Source organism: Acartia tonsa, chromosome 13, assembly GCF_053477335.1.
Source record: "Acartia tonsa isolate MP-2025a chromosome 13, ASM5347733v1, whole genome shotgun sequence".
NCBI lineage: Eukaryota > Metazoa > Arthropoda > Copepoda > Calanoida > Acartiidae > Acartia > Acartia tonsa.
In genome coordinates this window covers 23632860-23654660 of record NC_137272.1, presented here as the reverse complement: position 1 = coordinate 23654660, position 21801 = coordinate 23632860, and the positions used below count along the sequence as shown (strand labels likewise).

General features: G+C 35.3%; 1 protein-coding gene across 1 annotated transcript in view; it reads right to left on the bottom strand.

Annotated features, from left to right (window-relative positions):
* Positions 1-5228: 5228 nt before the first annotated feature.
* Positions 5229-21801, bottom strand: part of LOC145303946 (monocarboxylate transporter 10-like) — a 77960-nt gene continuing 61387 nt past the window's right edge. The window contains exons 27-31 of the mRNA XM_080145617.1: positions 10197-10267; positions 7097-7201; positions 6115-6175; positions 5794-5832; positions 5229-5427 (exon numbers count right to left, since the gene is read on the bottom strand). Coding sequence (XP_080001743.1) covers positions 5339-5427; positions 5794-5832; positions 6115-6175; positions 7097-7201; positions 10197-10267 — 365 coding nt within the window. The 3' untranslated portion in view covers positions 5229-5338. The remainder of the gene's footprint in view (positions 5428-5793; positions 5833-6114; positions 6176-7096; positions 7202-10196; positions 10268-21801) is intronic.

Sequence of the window (21801 nt, the reverse complement as noted above, 5' to 3'; positions counted from 1 at the left end):
TATATTTGCGATTTTTTTGCACACCAATATGTTTGTGCATTTAAAAACGTGACGGATTCAATTTGTAATCTTAATACCTGTAAACAGTCAAGGACTCTAGGAAGGTATACATATTTGAGATTTAATCCTTATATAAAAGTAGCAGGTTGTATATCTATCTATTTTTACAGAATTATCTCGCTAAAAGCTGAATCGATAAGTTTCTCCTTTACAGTGTATAGCTTCTCTTAGGTCCTGGAAAAGTTTAATTTTAAAGGTAGAAACCCCTCCTAGAAAAAATTACCCCTCTTTTTCTTTTAAAAACTTAAATTGAATGTGGATTCCCCCTTCCTCTAGGGGCTTAGCAAATATATTCCATCCTAGTAGTTTGGGACAACATGGCAAATTAAAGCCCAATAATTATAAAAATTCTTAAATGTTTTTAATGGATAAAAGGTAATGAATCATTAGAGTAAAACATTAAAGGGAGAAAGGGTTAAGAATCTTCATTTCCCTATCGAAATGCCCTTGTGCCGACTCAATTGGGTCTTTGAAAATCAACCAATGGTAACGGGAATATTAACACAACCGAGTGGGAGAAAAAAATTTGCAGCAGACGAAAAAGGGCCATTGAAAAAAAAGAGAGGGGGGGTAGTATGTATGTATATTAGATTTGTTAATGAATGAACAAAACTAGATATTGAGAAGCCTCGCTCTTGCTAAATATGTTTAGGGTTGGACCACCCTCCAACCCTTCTTAAAACCCAAGTTTATTTTTGGGTGTTTCTTTGTTTCCACAAAAGTGCTTAAAAGTAGCAAAAATATGGTATATAATTAAAAGAATAAAGCGAATTTTTGTGAAGGGTGGGGTAGTTTTTTTTTGTAGGGTGCTTTCTCTTGGAGAGGGAGGCCTCCCAGGACCTTAAAAGGCTACATTGTGAATGTAAAACATATCATAACATAACATACTGACAAACATCCTTTTTTGATATAAGAATTCATTACTTTAATAGGTTTTGAAAATATGAAATAATTTTTTGGGGGAAGCTATTTAACACCTTCTATTTGTGTAAGGATTATACTACAGCTAAGCCTAAATAATAAATTTTACAGGTGCGGGTACAAAATGATTCTTTACATTGGAAACTGATACCATTTAAGTGGCCTAGGCCAAAATATATCCATACATGAGGTAAGTCTCCCCCCCCCCCCCCGGCCCCCATTAAAATCAATGTAGGAGCCCAATCGTTTCTGAAGTATTTTTACTTTCCATGATATAAAATAAATAACTTTTTTGAGTAAATCACGTATTAAAAAAATTCACAAAACCTTGCATATGCTCTTAATTATTAATTAATTGATATCCTATGTGTATTCTTGAATAAAAAGATGACCGTCCGTCTATCTGTCCTTTCTTTCTTAATTTCTATCTGTCTGTCCGTTTGTTTAATATCCTATACTATGAAAATCACACACTTAAACAAAAATTAATATTTTTTTCTTTTTTTAAAGTCTAAAGCAAAACAATGCAATAATTGATTAAATTGTGCTTTCAGGGAATGCCTTAATCATTTTTTTGTCATTTAAAGAGAAGAAAAGTGCAAATGTTGTTAGAGAGAGAGAGAGAGAGAGAGAGAGAGAGAGAGAGAGAGAGAGATGGGACAATAGGTGGTTTATTACACTGGTCCCCAAAGTTTTATGATAATGTTTTCTTATTCGTTGACTTTACAAATTTAGAAATTTTTAGATTATATTGGTTGGTTTATTGATTTAAGTGTTCAAACGTTTCAACCACTAATTGTAATATACAAGAAGGTTAATTTTGTGTTTTTACATTGGGAATGTACATCAATTTATCGGCCATTGTCTTATTTCTTTAGATATCTGAAATGTTTAGTCTAAAGTAACAAAACCGTAAAATTTGGACCCCCTTGAAAGCATTTTGGTTTACATTTGACAAATATTAATGAGTTATCTAAAAACCATTTCAAAACAATTTAATAATAATAATCACAGTTGAATTAGAGTCTATAATAGTCTAATAAGTGGCTGTAATTTTGCACTATTTAATAGGTATAGTTGCAGATTTTAAGCCAGCCAAAAACACCTTGTGCCAATTTAGTGAAACCATACATATCAAAACAAATGGCGCGGAAAGAAATGTATCAAGATTATGTTTACATTTTGTAATTCGCCTCTAGCCTCTGGGGATGGCCAGAAAATAGGCTAAAACCACCCCCATACATTTGTAAAAGTACATCCAATTAGAACCAGTATTTTTCGAGATCTTTAGCTTCAGACAAAATACCTTACTTCTTGACAGAAAATTTGTTTACGTTTAATTTGTTAATACAAAAGTAGTCTTAGCTAAAATACAAATCTATTCTTTAGCTATAACCAAAACTCTAAGAAAATAATTGGCCTAGCTGGGCCTCATCATTACCAAAATCATGTTTGAAGGCTTGGGTCAACAAAACTGTTATTAATATTAGGAAATATTAGTATTGTGTACTCGAAAAGCTTTACTTCTAAAAATGCCTTTTAGTGTCATATAAAAAGGTGACTGTTCTTTTATGGTGTTTTTGAAATATGTAAATATCAGCGTTTAAGCTTTTTTTCAGCGTGGCTACTTTATAGGTATACAAGCGGCTACGCCTCTACAGGCTCCTAGGAGCACTTAGTAAGTAAATCCCCACATTAAATTTTTTTGATGTAAAAAATTCAGGGGTTTATTTCCTTTGGAAGGGTGTTTTTACCCTCTCCTAAAAGAACTAAAAAATTCCCTGAACCTATGAGAAGCTTCACTGGAAAGAATCAAAACGGTTAAGCGATTATTGAGATCCTTCGGTACACACAAACAGACAGATAAACATCTAGTTTCCATAGGACACTAATTTAAAACGCTCTTTGGTGTGCTGCTAATTAACATTGCATCCTTGTTAAACTATATAAATAGTTATAGCATGGATTTAATTCATATACATGTCAAATAGCACTGTTCATTATTTTTAGATTTTTAGTGTATATAAATTTGGACGATATGAAATACAGCATTAACAAAATATTAAAGCACAGAAAATTGCAATTCTTATATAAAAGTCACAGGATCTGTGTCTGTCTGTCTGATCGAAGGTTCTCGCTAACCGCTGAAGCGAAAAGGTTCTCCCCTTTACAATTTAGCTTCTCATAGGTCCTAGGAAGGTTTATAACTATTTTGTGGGAGGGTACCACAACTCCTCCAAAAGAAATTGCACCTAGAATAAGATAACCCCAAAAAAAAAATCTTTTTCCTTTTTAAACTTAAACTGAATATGGGGGTTGTATTCCCTCCCACTATACCACAAGTGCCCCTAAAGGCCTCTAGGGACGTAGACGTCAGTATGCTAATATCTTAATACATAAAATAATATACTGAGCAGGGTTAATGTGTAATATGTATGTTGGAATGTTTTTTAGTACTTATGCTCACAAGTTAAAATATATTTTAGAAAAAATTTAGAGTTTCAATTTAAGTTAAAAATCAAATTATTAATAAACTTTATACATGTGTAAATAAATGTTTTAATAATTAAAAATATAACAGAAATGATAAAATATGTTACGACTGAAAATTAAAATACACTATTTCATTTTGTTTAAAAGGTTTTGGATTAAAATATTTGAGATTGAGTTAGGTAAGTTAACATTTATTTAAGTTAGGTTTTTCCCCTGCAGGGCTTTAGGTTCAGCAAATATAAATCAAATTTTACGGTACAATGTGAGAACACTTTTTGTTTTGAAAGAAAATATTAAGGCTCAGGGACTTTTATACAAGTAGCCAAGAAACAAAGAAAATGTTGAAATTATCAAATTTTAAATTTAAACCGTTGAATTATAGATATAAAGTAGACATGGATAAAAACAATATAGACATTCTATTGAACTATATGTATTTTGTACAACCATTTACGAGATCTTTTTGATGTACACACGTCTAAACATCGATAACAAGTTGCTCTGATGTCCTGATTTAACCTCTTAGATTCTTAGAGCGTGGCATGTAACACCCCAACCTAGCATATAAAACCTTGATCCAACGTGTTATGATGATATTTACATATCTATCTGTCCAATTATATTTATAAAAACATGAAAATTATTTACCTGTTCTAAATCTGTCCTGGGGCAGGCTGGAGGCTGGAGGGCAGGTGCCCGCAGGCAAGAAAAAAATAAATTAGATTATAATCATAGCTTCACCTTTACATCCTTTTTTTTAGAGCGAGGAATAAGTATGTTTATGGCAATTCCGTACGTCCGTAACATAAAACTCTTATTAATAATTTAGGCATGTTAGATGGTTCCTGTAACAGCTAGGTAGTATGTTCGTAGCAACTTTGCAATCGCTAACAGGAAGAGTCTGTAGGTGTATTTAAACATGTTGTTTTTTAAACTTATTGATAACAACTTTTTAGTTGTACAATGATATAATTATTCTATTTAATTGATTTTTAAATAAAGATTTTTTTGGATAACAATGTACTATGTTAAAAGTAAAGCATCTCTATAATGAAGTCTTAGAAATTTTAGTATTTCCTTAAATAGTTTCCTGTATTTAAGTAATTCTAAAACCCCTACAATTTTGATTGGACTTATAAATTTTCATTCTGAAAGTGTTAATGTTCATTTGTCCTAAAGTCTGATTTTAGAGATTCGCTTTCATTGGATGTTGTCATACTTGTTTGAGAAGCGTTGCTAAAAACTACAATTGCTGCTGTCCATTAAACTGTAACGCCAGTTGTGCTATGTAACGGGTTGCAATCTTTTTCAAGTTTAAGGCATTTAATTATGTAAATTTTCGAACAGCTTGACTTCTTAAAAAGATTCGCTACTATTGTACGTAATTGTCTTGTTTAAACTGAAAAAATGTAATAACACAATTATTTATTATTTCATATTTAAATAAATAAATATCTATAATAAAAATCTACAAATAAATTATTAAATTAAAAATTTTCTACAAAATAATACACTTTTGAAAGACAAAATTAGATATATTTACAATATAGCAATTTCTGACAATCTTATAAAGGGATACTTATATAATATAATAATGGATATAGAATACGTGGATATTGTGACAGAGGATTTTTTGTCGTCATTTAATGTTGCTAATATGGCCCTCAGATATTGGTCAATACCTTTCCTCGTGTTTAGGGGAGGGGATGGGTCAAATTCATAAGTGGGCGGGGGGATTGTATTACTAAGAACTTTACCCGAAAATTTTGACACTCCCATTAGTCTAAATGTTGGGGGGTAAAATACAGAATAAACAAGGATTTTAAATTTTTAAAATGACGGTACACTGGCGACAAAAAAGAAATTAATGTTGAGTTTCTTGAATGTCTTCTTCCACAATTGGTGTTATGAGTCGGGATTTGGTTTCTTGAACCACAGTTTTTGCAGTTGCACCTTATTTTAAACAAAATTAGTTGGGCAAACTTACGGCTGGACAGTGTCCGCCACACAAGAGTTTTTTCAAGGTGTGACAACATCCTTGACTATTTCAAAATTTGTCAAGAGATGTGGTGAGGGGTGTATGTGGATTGACACCTTGGGGGTATATTTATTCTCCTGAATTCTATCAGGTGGGGTGGGGGGGGGGGGGGCTTGGATATCCACCCCTATATATATACCCATTTGGTAGGCTTCTGATGCTAGCTTTTACTTTATTCAAACTTGTAGAACGGATAGAAATTGAATTCTAATAGTTTTAGCCACCACAAAAATAGCTAAATTTCTCAAAGTAAATAAAAAAGCAAAATTTAAACATTTTACCTTTTGTTTCTCCATTGTTTGTGTCAGGTATAGAATTCTAAAGTTTAGTCATTAAAAATTTAATATTGATTATTTCTAAACAAATTTAAAACCTCTTTTCATTTAATAGGAACTGCTTATCAATTTAAAACTTTTTTGTACTAGCAATCTTAGAACAACTTTAATTTTGACCCCTTTTCCTTCACTAATCTTAGCTGAATTACAAATTTTAATCATATATTGCTTTAAATATATTTGAAGAAAGTGACAAAATAAGCTGATGCATTTTATTGAAAGCGTTTAAAATTCAATTTTAGTCCATTTTTAATGAAAAACTTTCCTGTTTCATCAAACTCCATTTTCTTAATCTTCTCTGAATTCCAGGTATAGGACCTTCATCTTCCTAGGTACATAGATAGATACATAGAAAGTAAGATAGATAGATAGTACATAAATAAATAGATAGATAATCTTATTCTCTCTGTATTCCAGGTATAGGACCCTCATCTTTCTAGGTACATAGATAGATACATAGGAAGTAAGATGGATAGATAGTAAATAAATAGAAAGATGAAAGATAGATACTCTTATTCACTCTGTATTCCAGGAATAGAACCTTCTTCTTAGGTACATAGATAGATACATAGGAATTAAGATAGATAAATAGTAAGAAAATATATAGATAGATACTCTTATTCACTCTGTATTCCAGGTATAGAACTTTCTTTTTAGGTACATAGATACTTAGGTACACAGGAATTAAGATAGATAGATAGTAAGAAAATATATAGATAGATACTCTTATTTACTCTGTATTCCAGGTATAGAACCTTCATCTTCTAGGTACATAGATAGATACTTCGGGATTAAGATAGATAGATAGGAAATAAATATATAGATAGATATTCTTAGTCATCTCTGTATTATATGTACATCATTCAAGGTACTAGATATTAAGGAAGTAAGATAGATAGATACTCTTGTTCTTCTCTGTATTCCAGGTATAGGACCTTCATCTTCCTAGGTACATAGATAGATACATAGAAAGTAAGATAGACAGATAGTAAGTAAATATATAGATTGATATTCTTATTTTCTCTGTATTCCAGGTATTGAACCTTCATCTTCCTAGGTACATAGATAGATACATATGAATTAAGATATATAGATAGAAAGTAAATATATAGATAGATACTCTTATTATTGTCCATTCAGGTTATAGGGTCTTCATCCTAGAAAATTGATGGATCACATATAAATACAACAATATATTAATAATGGATAACAATTATGATGTAGCTTCGTTACTGAAAAGGCAACTAACCTTTATTAGATTTTGTTCATACTCATCCAGCATTAGATAATTATCAACCACGTCACATGAGGTTATGTTATCCAGGCAGACTTCATCTGGTAGTAGTAGCTGGTCCTAGATAGATAGATAGATAGATAGATAGATAGATAGATAGATAGATAGATAGATAGATAGATAGATAGATAGATAGATAGATAGATAGATAGATAGATAGATAGATAGATAGATAGATAGATAGATAGATAGATAGATAGATATATATATATATATATATATATAGATAGATAGATAGATAGATAGATAGATAGATAGATAGATAGATAGATAGATAGATAGATAAATATATGAGTTGTAGTGGGTGAAGGTGCCAAGTTATGGCAGAAGGGTTGATAGGGGTATTGTTCTCACTGTGGGCTAGAATTGAATCAAGACAAAAGTAAGTGCCGAGCCCTGGGACCTATGTATGGTGAAAATAGACATATAACCATGATGATTCCAGGTAAAACCAAAATATTTCAGCGGGGGCTTTTTGAGAAAATTATATTTAAAATTTCAAGTTCAATTTTCACCCCCTAGGAGTTGCCGCATAATCATGACAAGAAAAGCAAATATTATTTATTTTAAATTTTGAACAACTTTGCTTCTTCATAAAACCACTCCTAAAGGGAGTTAATAAATGGCCATTTTTATCACTTGCTTTGCAAAGGTCACGAAAATTCAGCCTAAAATAAATCATATATAGAGAGGTTTTAAGAAGGACTTCATAAAAGCAAAGTTGTTCAAAATTCATAATAAATAATATTTGCTTTTCTTGTCATGATTATGCGGCAACTCCTAGGGGGTGAAAATTGAACTTGAAATTTTCAAATCTAATTTTCTCAAAAAGCCCCCGCTGAAATATTTTGGTTTTACCTGGAATCATCATGGTTTTATGTCTATTTATTAAAAATGATATGTATGATAAAACTAATATAAAACGCGGCTGCCTAATTTGTAATGAGCTTAAATTAAAAGCAATTTGTCTGGACAGGCAAAAAACGAGGAAATTCTCGAAAAAGGCTCATAGATTATAGCATATCCTAACGATATTAACATTTTGCAAAGACGTTATTTTTCAGTTATTAAAATGGGTTTATACTACTTTTTTTTGTTTAAATATAAACCGATTTTGAGCTTATTCTGTAAGAGCTTTTTGAGATAGTCTGTCATTAGTTCATTGAGCGAAGAAAGTCGCCCAATGTGACGTCATAAAAATGAGGGATTGTCTATTTCTTTTTAAAGAGTTTTCTTTCCATCTCCTCCTCTCCTCATCCCTCATTTTTATGACGTCAGAATTTTTTTAACGACTTTCTTCGTCTTGGAGTTGCAGGAAGTTATTTTTTTGGACTGAAAATAAGCTTTATTACTAGACGCTAAATTTGAGTTATCCGGCTGTCTTTAAATAAAGTTAAGTACTTATTCATGAGTCTATCTAGTGTAAGCTAAATATGGCTATCTTTACTTTGAACATCGCACTAATGGAGAGAAAAATGTTAAAAGCATAACTAAAATTTTTAGTGTGTGCCCTTCTGCAAAATAAATTTAATCGTAATTTAACATATGTTAAAATCATCGTATTGATTACAAGCCTAATATAAATGGATGTCAATCTGTCTCTGTGTTTGTACAGAAGGTTTTCGCTATTCGCTGAACTAATATTGTTCTTCTTTACAGTGAAGCTTCCTACAGGCCCAGGGAAAGTTTATAAATATCTCCCAGCCCTTAAAAAAAACTTTTAAAAACTAAAGTTTAAAGTGAAGGGAATTCCCTCTCTTCAAGTGGACGAAGCCCAAAATACATAACTTTTGCTCCACGTCGTCTTTCTGTGACGTCATATTCTCCATATCTTTTTTAGGGATTTTCTTTCCCACTTCTCCTCTCATCTCCCTCATTTTATGACGTCACAGAAAGACGAAGTGGTGCAAAAGTTATGAATTTTGGGCTTCGTCCTCAAGTGCTCCAAGAGGCCTCGAAGGAAGTATAGCTGCTAGTCATAAGAAAATATATAAAGAGGGAAAAATTATAAAAGCCCTTGCGCTGGATGTAAAGCCACAAGTGTATATATAAAAAATAAAGGTTGAAAGGGTTATCATATAAAAAGTGACGGCTATCATTCACCCGACACAATACTAGTGGGGCTACAAAATTCACAAAAAATGGCAATATCCTTAAAAGTGAAGCTATAATATCAGGCGATAGGAAAAACAAACAATAACGAATTTAACAAAAAGAATATTAATTCATAAATATAAAGTAAATCTTTTATAGTTTTGTTGTAAAATTGCTTAAATACAGGAGACAGTATATACTTACATTTTCTGAGATGAATTAATACTTTAATGAAATCATTTTTATAAAAAATTTTTTGTAGCCCCATATTTGTGTAGATTATGTCGTATAATATGTACGTTATAATAGAGGTATAATGAGCGAAAATAATTTCAATACAATAAAATGTAATCAAAAACAAATTTCAATTTTGAATATCATACTTTTAAGATGCGCAATCACTTGCGCAATGTATCTTATATTAAATCACTACAGGCTACGCCCCTAGAGGCTTCTATGGGAGGAAACGGTCTTTCTTTTGTGAGGAAGGTGGTATCCTCTCCAAAAATAGTTTTAAACCTTTAAGGGCCCTATGAGAAGCTACACTGTAAAGGAGAATCACACCAGTTTAACGGTTAGCGATATTTCGGTACACACAGACAGACACACTTCCAGTTACTTTTAATTCAGGATTATGATCGCAAATCGTTCAAAACAGAAAGTGAAAAATAAAAATGATCAAGATCCCTTACTTTTTGCTTTACTAATGTCATTTAACATCAGCAAAAATTATTTGGTACTATTTTTTTTCGTTTTTAATCGAACAAATGAACCTCTCTTAATTCTGTTTTTGGTATTATAAATTTAAATATTTGTATGTAGAACAAGGTGTTCCAAAGCTTAGTTTAAATAAAAGAAAATTTGCAGTAAACAAAAACCGATACATTATTTCTTAATTATTGTATTTAAACTTTTCTGGATTAAACTGTACCTACTAATAATAACAGGGTGTAGAACATACCTGGTAATCAATGCCCCCAATTCCTTCTGATAGACAACTCATTTCCTCCATTTGATCCAGGTTCCCAATATCTAAAAATCCATAAGTTAAAATATATTTAGACGGGGAGAAATGATTGTAAAAATCCGCATTCGAAGGAGAAGAGATTTGTAGAAAAAATACTAAAAACCCTACCAATACTTGAATCTTAAAAATAGCCTAAAACCACCCCCAGGACCTATATAAATCTGCTCTTAAGTAGTGAAGCCTGTGTCGGTATGTATTTCTTGTATTCCCCGGCAAGTTCGAACCCATTAATCCCTTTTTTCCTTACACCAGAATTCCCCAGAGAATGAGTGTGTTATGCGGCATTCCTAACTATCTCCGCGCGTGGCTTGTAAACAAACAAAAGAGACGCGCACTTTTCCTTTGATGATTCCCATGTGAGGAGCTACGTGAATGAAAATAATGTATTGCTTGAATATACATGCGCTCTGATACGTGGCAGATCTCAAATAAGCCTTCCTGCTTAGTTTGACATCATATGTGGTAAGAATTTATCTTTTAATTCTTGAAATAAGCGTAGAATGGTACAATTTTATGAAGAAATTTAAATCATTAATTTTTCAGCAAATAGACCATTTAACTGCTAAGTTTTGATATACGAATATTTACTTTTATATTATTGATTATTTTATTCTAAAATTATCAATTTCTGATGCGATTTAATATGATTCGTGCCAATTTTAAGTTTTTTAGAAAATTCATATTTTTTATTAAATTAAAATCACGCAACCTCGATGTTACAAAATAATAACAATTAATTTTATGTAATTAATTCTTATATTTTTGTTTTAGACTTACTGTTTTCATGGTAATAAATACACATTCGTAAACTTCACTATGTTGGTCATTCGGAGGGCTTCGAGATAAGATTTCGAGAACGGCTAGGCATTGCGTTCCGAAACAATGAAAACAAGACAGAACAGATGCAGCTAAGAAGAATCTGTGAATTTTGTGAATTTTGTGAATGTGTTGGTTGTGATACCTTACCACACATTATTATAGTCATAATCAGTACAGTTAACTTTAGTGACAATCATGGGTCCTAAAAAGAATAAAGGTGAACAATTGGGAAAGCGGCTGCGCCCAGCCGTTGAGGCCCTAACCAGTGAGCTAAGTAGAGTGATGAAGTTGGTCAGTGATACTTCAGAACTTGATGTTAGACATCTCACTAAGGAGTCAATCCTTGTCCATGACAAGTTCGAGACATTTGACAGCATCATGGTCGGTTTTAGCAAGCTTGGTTTGAGAATCCAAGAGCTTGATGAGTTTAGTGACATTTATTCTGATATAGTTACTGTGCAAAAAGACTATAGTGCTTTGAAGGATGCTCTTGATGCTATAGAAGAGCTTAGTGACATTCAAAGTGTTGTTGATTTAGTTGGTGATAATTTGCCTAACCATCAGGCTGAACTATATGATCGATGCTTGAAGATTGTGAAAGTTATTAAAGGGTCGTATTTTCCCTTGCCCGATCCAATTATAAACACTTTGTCTGCCTTGATGAAACAGTTGGCTGAGGTTAAGCTTGAACCTATGAAGCCACCCACGACGACGGCGGGTGCCTCGACAGCACCGCCATTTGTGTCACCGTTTGGCACATCACAGTTCGGCACCGGTTCTATGTTCACGCCAGGATATATGAATCGTGTCGACGAACGTCTTCTTCCCTCTTTTGACGGCCAGGAAGCATCCTACGTAAGTTTCAAAGACAATTTTAAAAAGCTTACTGTAGGACAGGACCCGTCATATTTACAGTTATTGTTGAGCAGTGAGAAGGTCTGTAAAAATAAAGAGCTGAGACTCCAATTAACTCAGATTCAATCGCATGAATCTCAGTGGGCTTACCTTGACTCGCGTTTCAAGTCTAAGACACGTCAAATGCTCTGCCTTTTCAACCAATGGGAGAAGAAGTCTAAACCGTCGGACTCCAACCAGATTGTGACTGTGTTAGCAGAGTTCGGTGGTGCAGTTAGCCAGCTGGAGCAGCTGACTAAAGATGATGAAGATGATGAGGTGACCACCAGCCAGTGGTTGACCGTGATCCTTCTGGAGATGTTATCTAAGAAGTTACCTCGAGATTTTCAAGACAAGCTTAATGTGGCATTGGGCTCAATGGACGTTCCAAATCTGCGAAAGTTGATGCAGATTATCGAGGAGCAGAGGGGCGCTATTTTAATGCGGTGCTCGACTGATATGGACACCCCCTCTAAAAAGAAGGGTAATCCTGCGGCAGCGGCTACAGCCGTAGGTAAACCTGGGTCTCCAGCAAAGACCAAGAAGAAACAGCCTTGCCCGTCGGAAGGTTGCAGTTCTGAACACTTGTTGTTTAAGTGTTCTAAGTTTAGGGATCTGTCTGTTCCTGAACGTAAAAACTTTATTAAGAAAATCGGCGCCTGTTTGCTTTGCTTGCAAAAGGGACACAGGGTTGCTGATTGCCCTAAGGCCGATAGACTTGGCAGCTGTACCATAGACAGCTGCAACCAGCCTCATAATAGTTTATTACATGAGTCTGTTGCTGGTGGACAAGTTGCGGCAGTTTATGAATCACAGTTGTTCAGCAAGAACAATTATATGCTGATGTTGCAGCAGCTACCAGCTGTGGCGGCTGACAATCGCCAAGTCACCGTCAATGCAATGTGGGATAGTGGAGCAAATCTCACATTGATTTCTAGAAGTATTGCCAAGAAGTTAGAGTTGCCATCAACAGGTCGCACAGCTACTATTTCTTTGGCAGATGGTAAGAGCCAAGCATGTCCTACAGTTAAAATCTGCTTGGTTGACCGCAACCGGAATTGCCATATTCTGGAGGCGGCGGTAGTGCCCAGCATTGGTACTGAAGAAGGGTTACGTTCTATTGATCCTGCAGCCGCCGCCGAGATTTTCGATATGAAGCCTGATAATTTCTCTAAGGTTGACGGTAAGATTGACGTTCTTATCGGTCATCTGACACCAGCTATGTTCCCGTGTGCAGATAAAATGGTTGGTGATTCTAGACTGTACAGAAGCTTATTTGGTACAGGTTATCTAGTTGTGTCTGCGGACGGCAGGACTGTTGCTAATCCTGTCGCTTGTAAAGCTACTAAGCTAGAGGTCAGCAAGATGGAGTTCCTTTCCACCGAGAGTTTGGGGATACAGCCGCCATCAATGTGCAGCGGCTGTAAGAACTGCCGCCATTGCGCTGCCATTGCCGCCGGGCAGTCCGCCTTGGATGTCCGCAAGCGGCAGCTGATTGAAGAAGGTTTGACACTGGATCTTGATAGCAGTATCTGGACGGCTTCATATCCTTATAAGACGCCGCCAAGTGTGTTGTTTGATAACTCAGAGCAGGCGTACAAGATTTGCCTGCGTGACCGGCAAAGAATGGTCAAAAAGGGCGAATACGATACTTTCTGCCAAGTGTTCAATGAAGCTGTTTCTCGTGGCGTGTATACAAAAGCGTCGCCAGAAGACCTGTCTTACACTGGGCCTGTGTATTATTCGAGCCTGGTATGTGCATATAAAGAAAGTATCTCCACGCCGTTGAGGATATGCGCCAACAGTAGCCTCTGTTGCAAGGGGTTGAGTCTCAACAGTATTATGATGGACGGGCCAGTTCCATTATATTCCCTGATGCATAATCTTATTCGGTTCAGAAGCTACAAGTGTGCGCTTGTGGCTGATATCCAGAAGTTTTATAACAGTTTGTTAGCTACCTATGAAGATTCTCAGCTGAAACGCGTATATTTTGCTGATACAGTTGATGGAGAGCCGGAGGTTTACCTCACCAGAACCGTTAATTTTGGTGAAGCCCTCGCCGGCGATATGGCCGTGACCGCCCTCAGACTCACTGGTCGTATTTTTGGTGGAAGATCCTTGCAGGATGTTCATGATGTTTATGGATCTGAGAAGATTAGAGGTTCTGATGTTGTAGCCCATCAAGATGTGTGGAGAGATGTTCAGCAGCCACTCAGATCTGAATTTGTGTTGTATCAAGATCCTCCTTCCGTGAAATTGGAGACTTGTACTTACGTGGATGACTGTTTAAGCGGTCATAACAGTAAACCTGAAGCTGTCCAGCTGGTCCGAGAGCTGGAGCAGATGATTGAACCTGGAAATTTCAGATTTAAATCTGTTATTTATTCTGGAGATGATGTTGACAGTGTGAAAGTTTTGGGCATTGTTTGGGTCCCAAAACAGGATATATTGTTCTTGCCTGTCAGAGCCAACCACGGCGCGAAGATTAAAGGTAGAAAGCTGCTGGAGGACCTGGATTTGGAGGATCTCTGGAGAAGTCTACCTGAAACGATAACTAAACGAGAAGTTTGGAGAATCGTACAACAGTTATATGACCCGTTGGGTCTAGCAGCACCATTGCTGCTTAAATCCAAGTTATGTCTACGCTCAGTTTGTATACATGGATGTGACTGGGATGATTCCATACCTGGAGAGTTGAGGTCAGAGTTTGTGAGCAGCCTCCAGGACAGGGCAGCACTTGGAAATGTGTCGTTCAGACGTTCGATGGTTCCTGATAAGCCATTGGGGCTTCCAATGGTAATTGGTTTCTGTGATGCATCAAGCTCAGCCTATGCAGCCATCACCTACCTGAGATGGCCAGTTGCTGGAGGATTTGATGTAGTTTTGTGTTGTGCCAAGTCACGTGTCGCACCAGTTAAGATAGAGTCTATACCAAGGTTAGAAATGCTATCTTGCCTAATCTTGGCGAGGCTTGTGGATACAGTTGTCAGAGCCCTACCATTCAGCATCTCTGGCAAAGTATTTTTTAGTGATAGCAGCTGTGCCCTGGCGCAGTTATCCAGTGACAGTGTTATGCTAAATGTTTTCAACAGTCATCGTGTTTCTGAAATACAACAGTTGACGAGCCCTGAAGATTGGAGATGGGTTCCAACCCAACACAACATTGCAGATTTAGCTACGCGAGGTTTGTGTACAATTGAGGATGTACAACCTGGATCTACATACCAGGAAGGTCCAAGCTGGTTGCACCTGGAACAGGACCAGTGGCCCGTTAAAACGGCGGGTGAGGTTAACGCATCTATTCCTGAGAGTGAGCTTAATCCAAAGATGGCGAAGCTCAAGGTAATGTTCACACAAATGGTGGACAATGATTTCTGGAGGTCGCTAGCAAGGAGGACCTACAGGCAGGCAAGAAGGACTGTATCCGCAGTTCTTAAGGCTGCCAACCGTTTCAAGTTGTTACTTGTTAAGAAACGTGGTGTTGCAACAAATGAGGATGGTGGTAGCAACAATGATAGTTCTAGGTATTATGAGAACTATACTTTCACAAACACTTATTTGGATTCTGTTTGTGACCTATTTTTGACATCCTTCAACCAAGAGAAGGAGATGACCATGGACGCCGAGGGGAAGTTCGATTCTCTTCAACCGTATCATCACAAAGTCCAGGTTTGTTGGCCCATAGATGCTGGAGGCCCAAGGAAAGTTATGAAGGACAGCCCAGGTGTTGTCTTGCTTAGCCGCCACAACAGGCTGGCAAAGCTCATCCTTCAACAGTCTCACGATGAGCTGGGTCATGGAGGCCATCGTAAGACTTTGGCGCAAAGCCGCAGGTATGCTTGGATCACACATGGCCGCATGGAGGCTATGAAAGTGGTCAAGAATTGTGCTGCATGTTCCATTGAGTATGCCAAGCGTTCGAGTCCCGCAATGGCTAATATCCTGCCAGACCGTGTGGAGCCGTCAGTGCCCTTCCAAGAGGTGCACATGGACCTTGCGGGGCCCATAGAAGTTGTGAAACCTGGCGTTGGCACCAGGAATACCAAGACAAAGTACAAAGTCTGGTTGTTGATAGTAGCTTGTAGATTTACACAGGCTGTGTTTATTGATGTTTTGACAGATTATTCAACTGAAGCCGTGCTGGTCGGCTTGAGAAAACTTCAGGCGTTTTACAACATGCCAAGAAGAGTTACGACTGATCGTGGTACCAATATGGCTGGTACCAAACGCATTCTAGATGAACTTTTGAAGGATACAAGGATGCATTTTGAATGGCATCTTGTGCCCACAGCTGCACATTCATTCGTTGGCACTGTGGAGAGACAGGTTGGGCTGGTCAAGCGGGTGTTGAACAAAAAGTTGGCCGGAGCTACCGTTACCTTCAATGATTTATTGGTGTTGTGTGCTGAGACAGCTAGAGTGCTGAATTCTAAACCATTGACGTATGCCACTGCAGGAGAAGACGTCAATACCTGGAGAATAATTTCACCTGCTGATTTGCTTGGAGGCAGGACAAATGATGCAATCTGTACGTTTGAAACCGGTTGCAAGGAGCCCATAACCAGGAGGTTGGAGAACTTAGAGGAGTTGACCAGGCAGTTCCATCAAGTGTACAAGGAGCAGCTCATGCCCGAGCTGTTGAAGTCCATCAAGTGGCGCCGCAACGAGGTGCAGCTCGAGCCAGGAGATGTTGATGACAGCACTAGTTTGATGAAGAAGTTTAGATTGGGACGTGTTCAAGAAGTGCGCCCAGGTGGAAGGACCGTGGTTGCCAAATACAAATTATCAGATGACGCAGCCGCCACAAGTAACGAGACTTCCGCAAGACGACTGCTCAAGATCAATCTACCCAAAGTTTAGTATAAGTATCGTTCTCGTTTAACTTTGAATTTTATTTTTTCGGTAGATTTATCAGATTTTTTTCGAAAGACAAAAAACGCAATTTTTGATACAATTTCGTTTAAACTTTCAAATCGATGCAAGATTTTTTTCATTTGAAATGCAAACTTAAGTTTTTATACGTTTCCGCAAGTTCTTTCAATGATTTAAGTCTTTCCGAGACCTGGGATTTTTTTCGAGGAAAATTTCCTAGGTACCTACGCAGATATAAACATTTTTATCCTTGTTGGATTGAAATTTGATATGATAAGAAATTAACAAAATGAGATTTTTACATCATTTAAATATTTCTTTAAGATTTATTACAATCACATAAATAATTTAATATTACATGCATATTAAAATTATTACTATTTACCTTTGAACTGATGTACCTAAAGAAAAATGCAGATTTTTTTTCGCGATGAATTAAGTAGATTCTTTGATTTTCGTAGAATTTAGCTTAATAAGACCGCCTTACGACGTACCTAAGCTCTGTTTCCTCGGCCAGGCCCGACGCAAAACGGCAAAACTAAAGCATAAAATAATTTATTTTAATTTTGATTTGCTTTGATTGATGAATTTAAAAGTTTCTTTGAATTATTTCATGATTCTTTTTATTTTGTTTTGAATTAAACATTACTAATTATGTTTGTTTCAGTTGATGCAGCCCTGCGCCAGAAATCCTGTTAGAAATTATGCAGTATCAAAAGTTGTGATGGAAAGTCATAACGTCCAACAGGATAGCTGGAACATGGCATTTATTATTATTTGATGGACATTGTTAGTTTGTATCTTGAGGGATTCATTCTAACTGAGGCCCAAATTGCCTTTAATTATGACTGTATGAATACGTATACATTGCTTTCTTCTTAAAACAGAGAGAAATTGAAGATTCAGCATTTTAGAAAAGTTCCTTTCTTACATTGAGCTTTTGTTTTATTTTAGTAAATTTAATTTGCATATTTCAATTGCAATTTTAATTTTACGCAATTTTGATTCACGAAGATTTAAAATTATGAAATTTTAATTTTCCGAAGTTTGATGATTTTTTTACAGTCATATTTTATTTAGATTTAAGTATCTATTTTATTAAAACATGTTTAGATTTAAGGATCTTACTTATCTTATCTAAAAAATGTTTAGATGTAAGCACAATTATTTTTCTGTCGGAGAAAAACTCTAACTATTAAGAAGTTTTTATGCAATTTTACTTTTCTTTTCTAGCAAAAAGATTTAGTAGATGAAATGTTATTATTTAATCTTTCTTTCTTTTGATGAAAAAAGTTTGAGTTGATTATTTAATTATCGATGCGATTTTTAGTATATAAATCATTTACCTATTTTATTATGTAGGTACCTAATTGAAGTTTAGGTACTAATGATTATTAATTCATGTATTCGCAATTACATGGTCTGTAATTCTAATTTTATTTGAGATTATGAGGCCATGATATAATGAGATGTGTGAGTGGTAAATGCGCAATTCATGAATGTTGAATGCTTTTCCCATTCCTTATTCCTGTCCTTATGTGGTAGCTGAGGCGGTTTGAGTTGTTGTGGTATTCGTAAGTTTCCATAACTAATTTTAGGCCTTATGGCCATGACATTTTAAACTCTTGTAATTTATGCGTTATGAGATTGTGATTTCGTGGACACTGTCTGCACGTATATTGCAAAGATGAGGTATTGTGTTCGATTCCCAGTGAATAGATGGGTGTGTGTTGGTATGTATTTCTTGTATTCCCCGGCAAGTTCGAACCCATTAATCCCTTTTTTCCTTACACCAGAATTCCCCAGAGAATGAGTGTGTTATGCGGCATTCCTAACTATCTCCGCGCGTGGCTTGTAAACAAACAAAAGAGACGCGCACTTTTCCTTTGATGATTCCCATGTGAGGAGCTACGTGAATGAAAATAATGTATTGCTTGAATATACATGCGCTCTGATACGTGGAAGATCTCAAATAAGCCTTCCTGCTTAGTTTGACATCATATGTGGTAAGAATTTATCTTTTAATTCTTGAAATAAGCGTAGAATGGTACAATTTTATGAAGAAATTTAAATCATTAATTTTTCAGCAAATAGACCATTTAACTGCTAAGTTTTGATATACGAATATTTACTTTTATATTATTGATTATTTTATTCTAAAATTATCAATTTCTGATGCGATTTAATATGATTCGTGCCAATTTTAAGTTTTTTAGAAAATTCATATTTTTTATTAAATTAAAATCACGCAACCTCGATGTTACAAAATAATAACAATTAATTTTATGTAATTAATTCTTATATTTTTGTTTTAGACTTACTGTTTTCATGGTAATAAATACACATTCGTAAACTTCACTATGTTGGTCATTCGGAGGGCTTCGAGATAAGATTTCGAGAACGGCTAGGCATTGCGTTCCGAAACAAATCGATTCATCAGTGCACACAAACATACAAAATAATTTTAGAAATGCATCAATACATAAAAAATTAAATATATGACTTTATTTTTTACAAAACGTTGTGAGGATGAAAATAGCTATAAATAATTAAGTAAGACAGACCAGCATATAGGGATATGAGACAATCCTTATACTAAAGTTACAGGATGTTTTTCTGTGTGTCTGTGTATCTGTGTGTCTGCAACGAAGGATCTCGTTAACCGCTGAATCGATCGGGTTCTCCTTTACAAGGTAGCTTCTCATAGGTCCCAGGAAGGTTTACAACTATTTTCTTGGGGGGTGGGACACCCCCAACCCCCCTCCCAAAATTTTTTTTATTTAAAATTAAAAATGAGGGGGGGGGGGCACCCCCCCCCAAAAATTTTTTTTTTTACTTTTTCTTTTAAAATCTAAGATAAGAAATTGGGTTATTAAATTAAGGATCGTGCTAGCCGCTGAACCTCTAGTAGCTTCTCAGTCCTGGAAAGATGTATAACTATTTTGGGGGAGGTTAACACCACCCTCCTAATCTCCCATAGAAAAAAATATGCCCCATCAAAATTTGTGGTGGGAGGGGGGTCAACCTAAACCCCTTCCAACTACAGTCATAATTTACAAGAAATGCATGAACTTAAAGAATCACGGCCCAGACACAAGACGGAAGGCGTATACAATTTAACCTACTGGTGTTATGTCAGGTGAGCATTGTTAAGAGAAGAAAATATTCCAGACTAAAGAAACTCATCTTATTATTAAGCACAGTTAGGACTTCCATACAAATGTTAATGTCTTATAATCGTTATTGTAATGTTATTGCATTGGGACCTACTAGAAAAGATTAGGCATCCATCCAACCCCCTGATATAGGGTCTGATTTTCTCTTTCATCTACTAAAAGACACAATTGATGAGAATAATCTTTTATAGGGCGATTTCTCTTCGGAGGGTAGTGGTACCCTCCCCCAAAATAGCTATAAACCGTCTCATTTCCTAGGAGAAGCTACATTGTAAAGGAGAATCCTACTATACCAGCAATTAGAATTGCAGACAGATAGACACAGAGAAGATATCCTGTTACTTTTATTTAAGGATTGCTTGTCCTGCCACCAAGATCTGGACAAGGTTTTCCTTAATCCAGTCTGAACAATAGATTTATAACTGTAGACCCAATATTCCATAAAACTTTATAGCAGACAAACACCTTTCTTTATTTTTAGTTGAATACGATATATTCCATAAAAATACGAACGACGAATTTAACTATTATAGCTGAATCATTATACATGTTTTGTCATATGCATCACTTTATGAGCACATTAGGGATTTTTTTCCCAATTCTCCTCTCATCTCCCTCATTTTTATGATGTTACATTGCTGATTTTTAAGACACTTTGTCCAGCTACCTTTAGCAACAAAATCTGTACACTTTTTAGCCACCAATATCGCCTGATTGTTCCTCAACTGTTTTCCAATTGGCTGATTTACTGGTATGTATTTAATTAGTTTATATCTATTGTCTGGACTTTAGTTATAAACAATATTAATTATTCACGAAGAATTGAGTGATAGGATTAAGAGATAAATTCAACAAGGGCATGTATTTTGTAATGAAAGTAATGAAAAATAAGAATAAAAAACAACAACAAAGGAAGGTTTTAAACCTCAGCAAAGGAAGAGACCTAAAAGGGATTAGGGTAGAAAGCTCTTTATAGTGCCAATAAAAAATGACGTCATATTAGAATAGTCCATTATAGTACTGACGGAGGAACAGACATACCCTTATTATTAAATAACTGCACTATAAAAATACTTTAATGCACAATGTCAAAAATAAAGAATTGACTTGTAAAGCTTCCCTAAGAAGTCAAAATTGGTAAATTTGGGGGAAAGGGATGGTTTAATAAAAAAACTAAATCTTTTTCAATTATTATATCCCTGTATTCGCGACATAATTAGATATTGATATGTATTTAGGTTATAGAATCAATAATTAATGTAATTATCTGTATAGAATAATTATATTATGTATAAGAAGAACAAATGATGTAGTCTTTTTAATGCATTCTTTCACTCTCTCTGTCTCTATCCTAGGATCTAGCAAACCTTTGAGCAGATATGGTTCTCCTTTACAATGTAACTTCTCATATTTACTAGGAAAATTTAAAACTATTTAGGGGAAGGGTACCACCTCCAATTAATGAAAAATCGTCCCTTAAAAATGCCTACCCTATTTTTTTTCTTTTCCTTTAAAAAAAGGGATATCATAATTTTGCCGCGTCAAAATGCCAATAGGCAAAAACTTGATGGCTAAGATTAAGATATATGTTTAGATATCCTATACATGATATAATCAATAAAGACTATAAACCCAGCATAATATTTAATTCTACAACAATCATTATAAAGTCAAGACTTCTGGAATAAAGTCAGGATTAAAGGATTTAAGAAGAATTTTTTGCCTCCAACTTTTTCTTGAGTCAAAAATAATGGTTCATGTTTTAGAATTATAATATA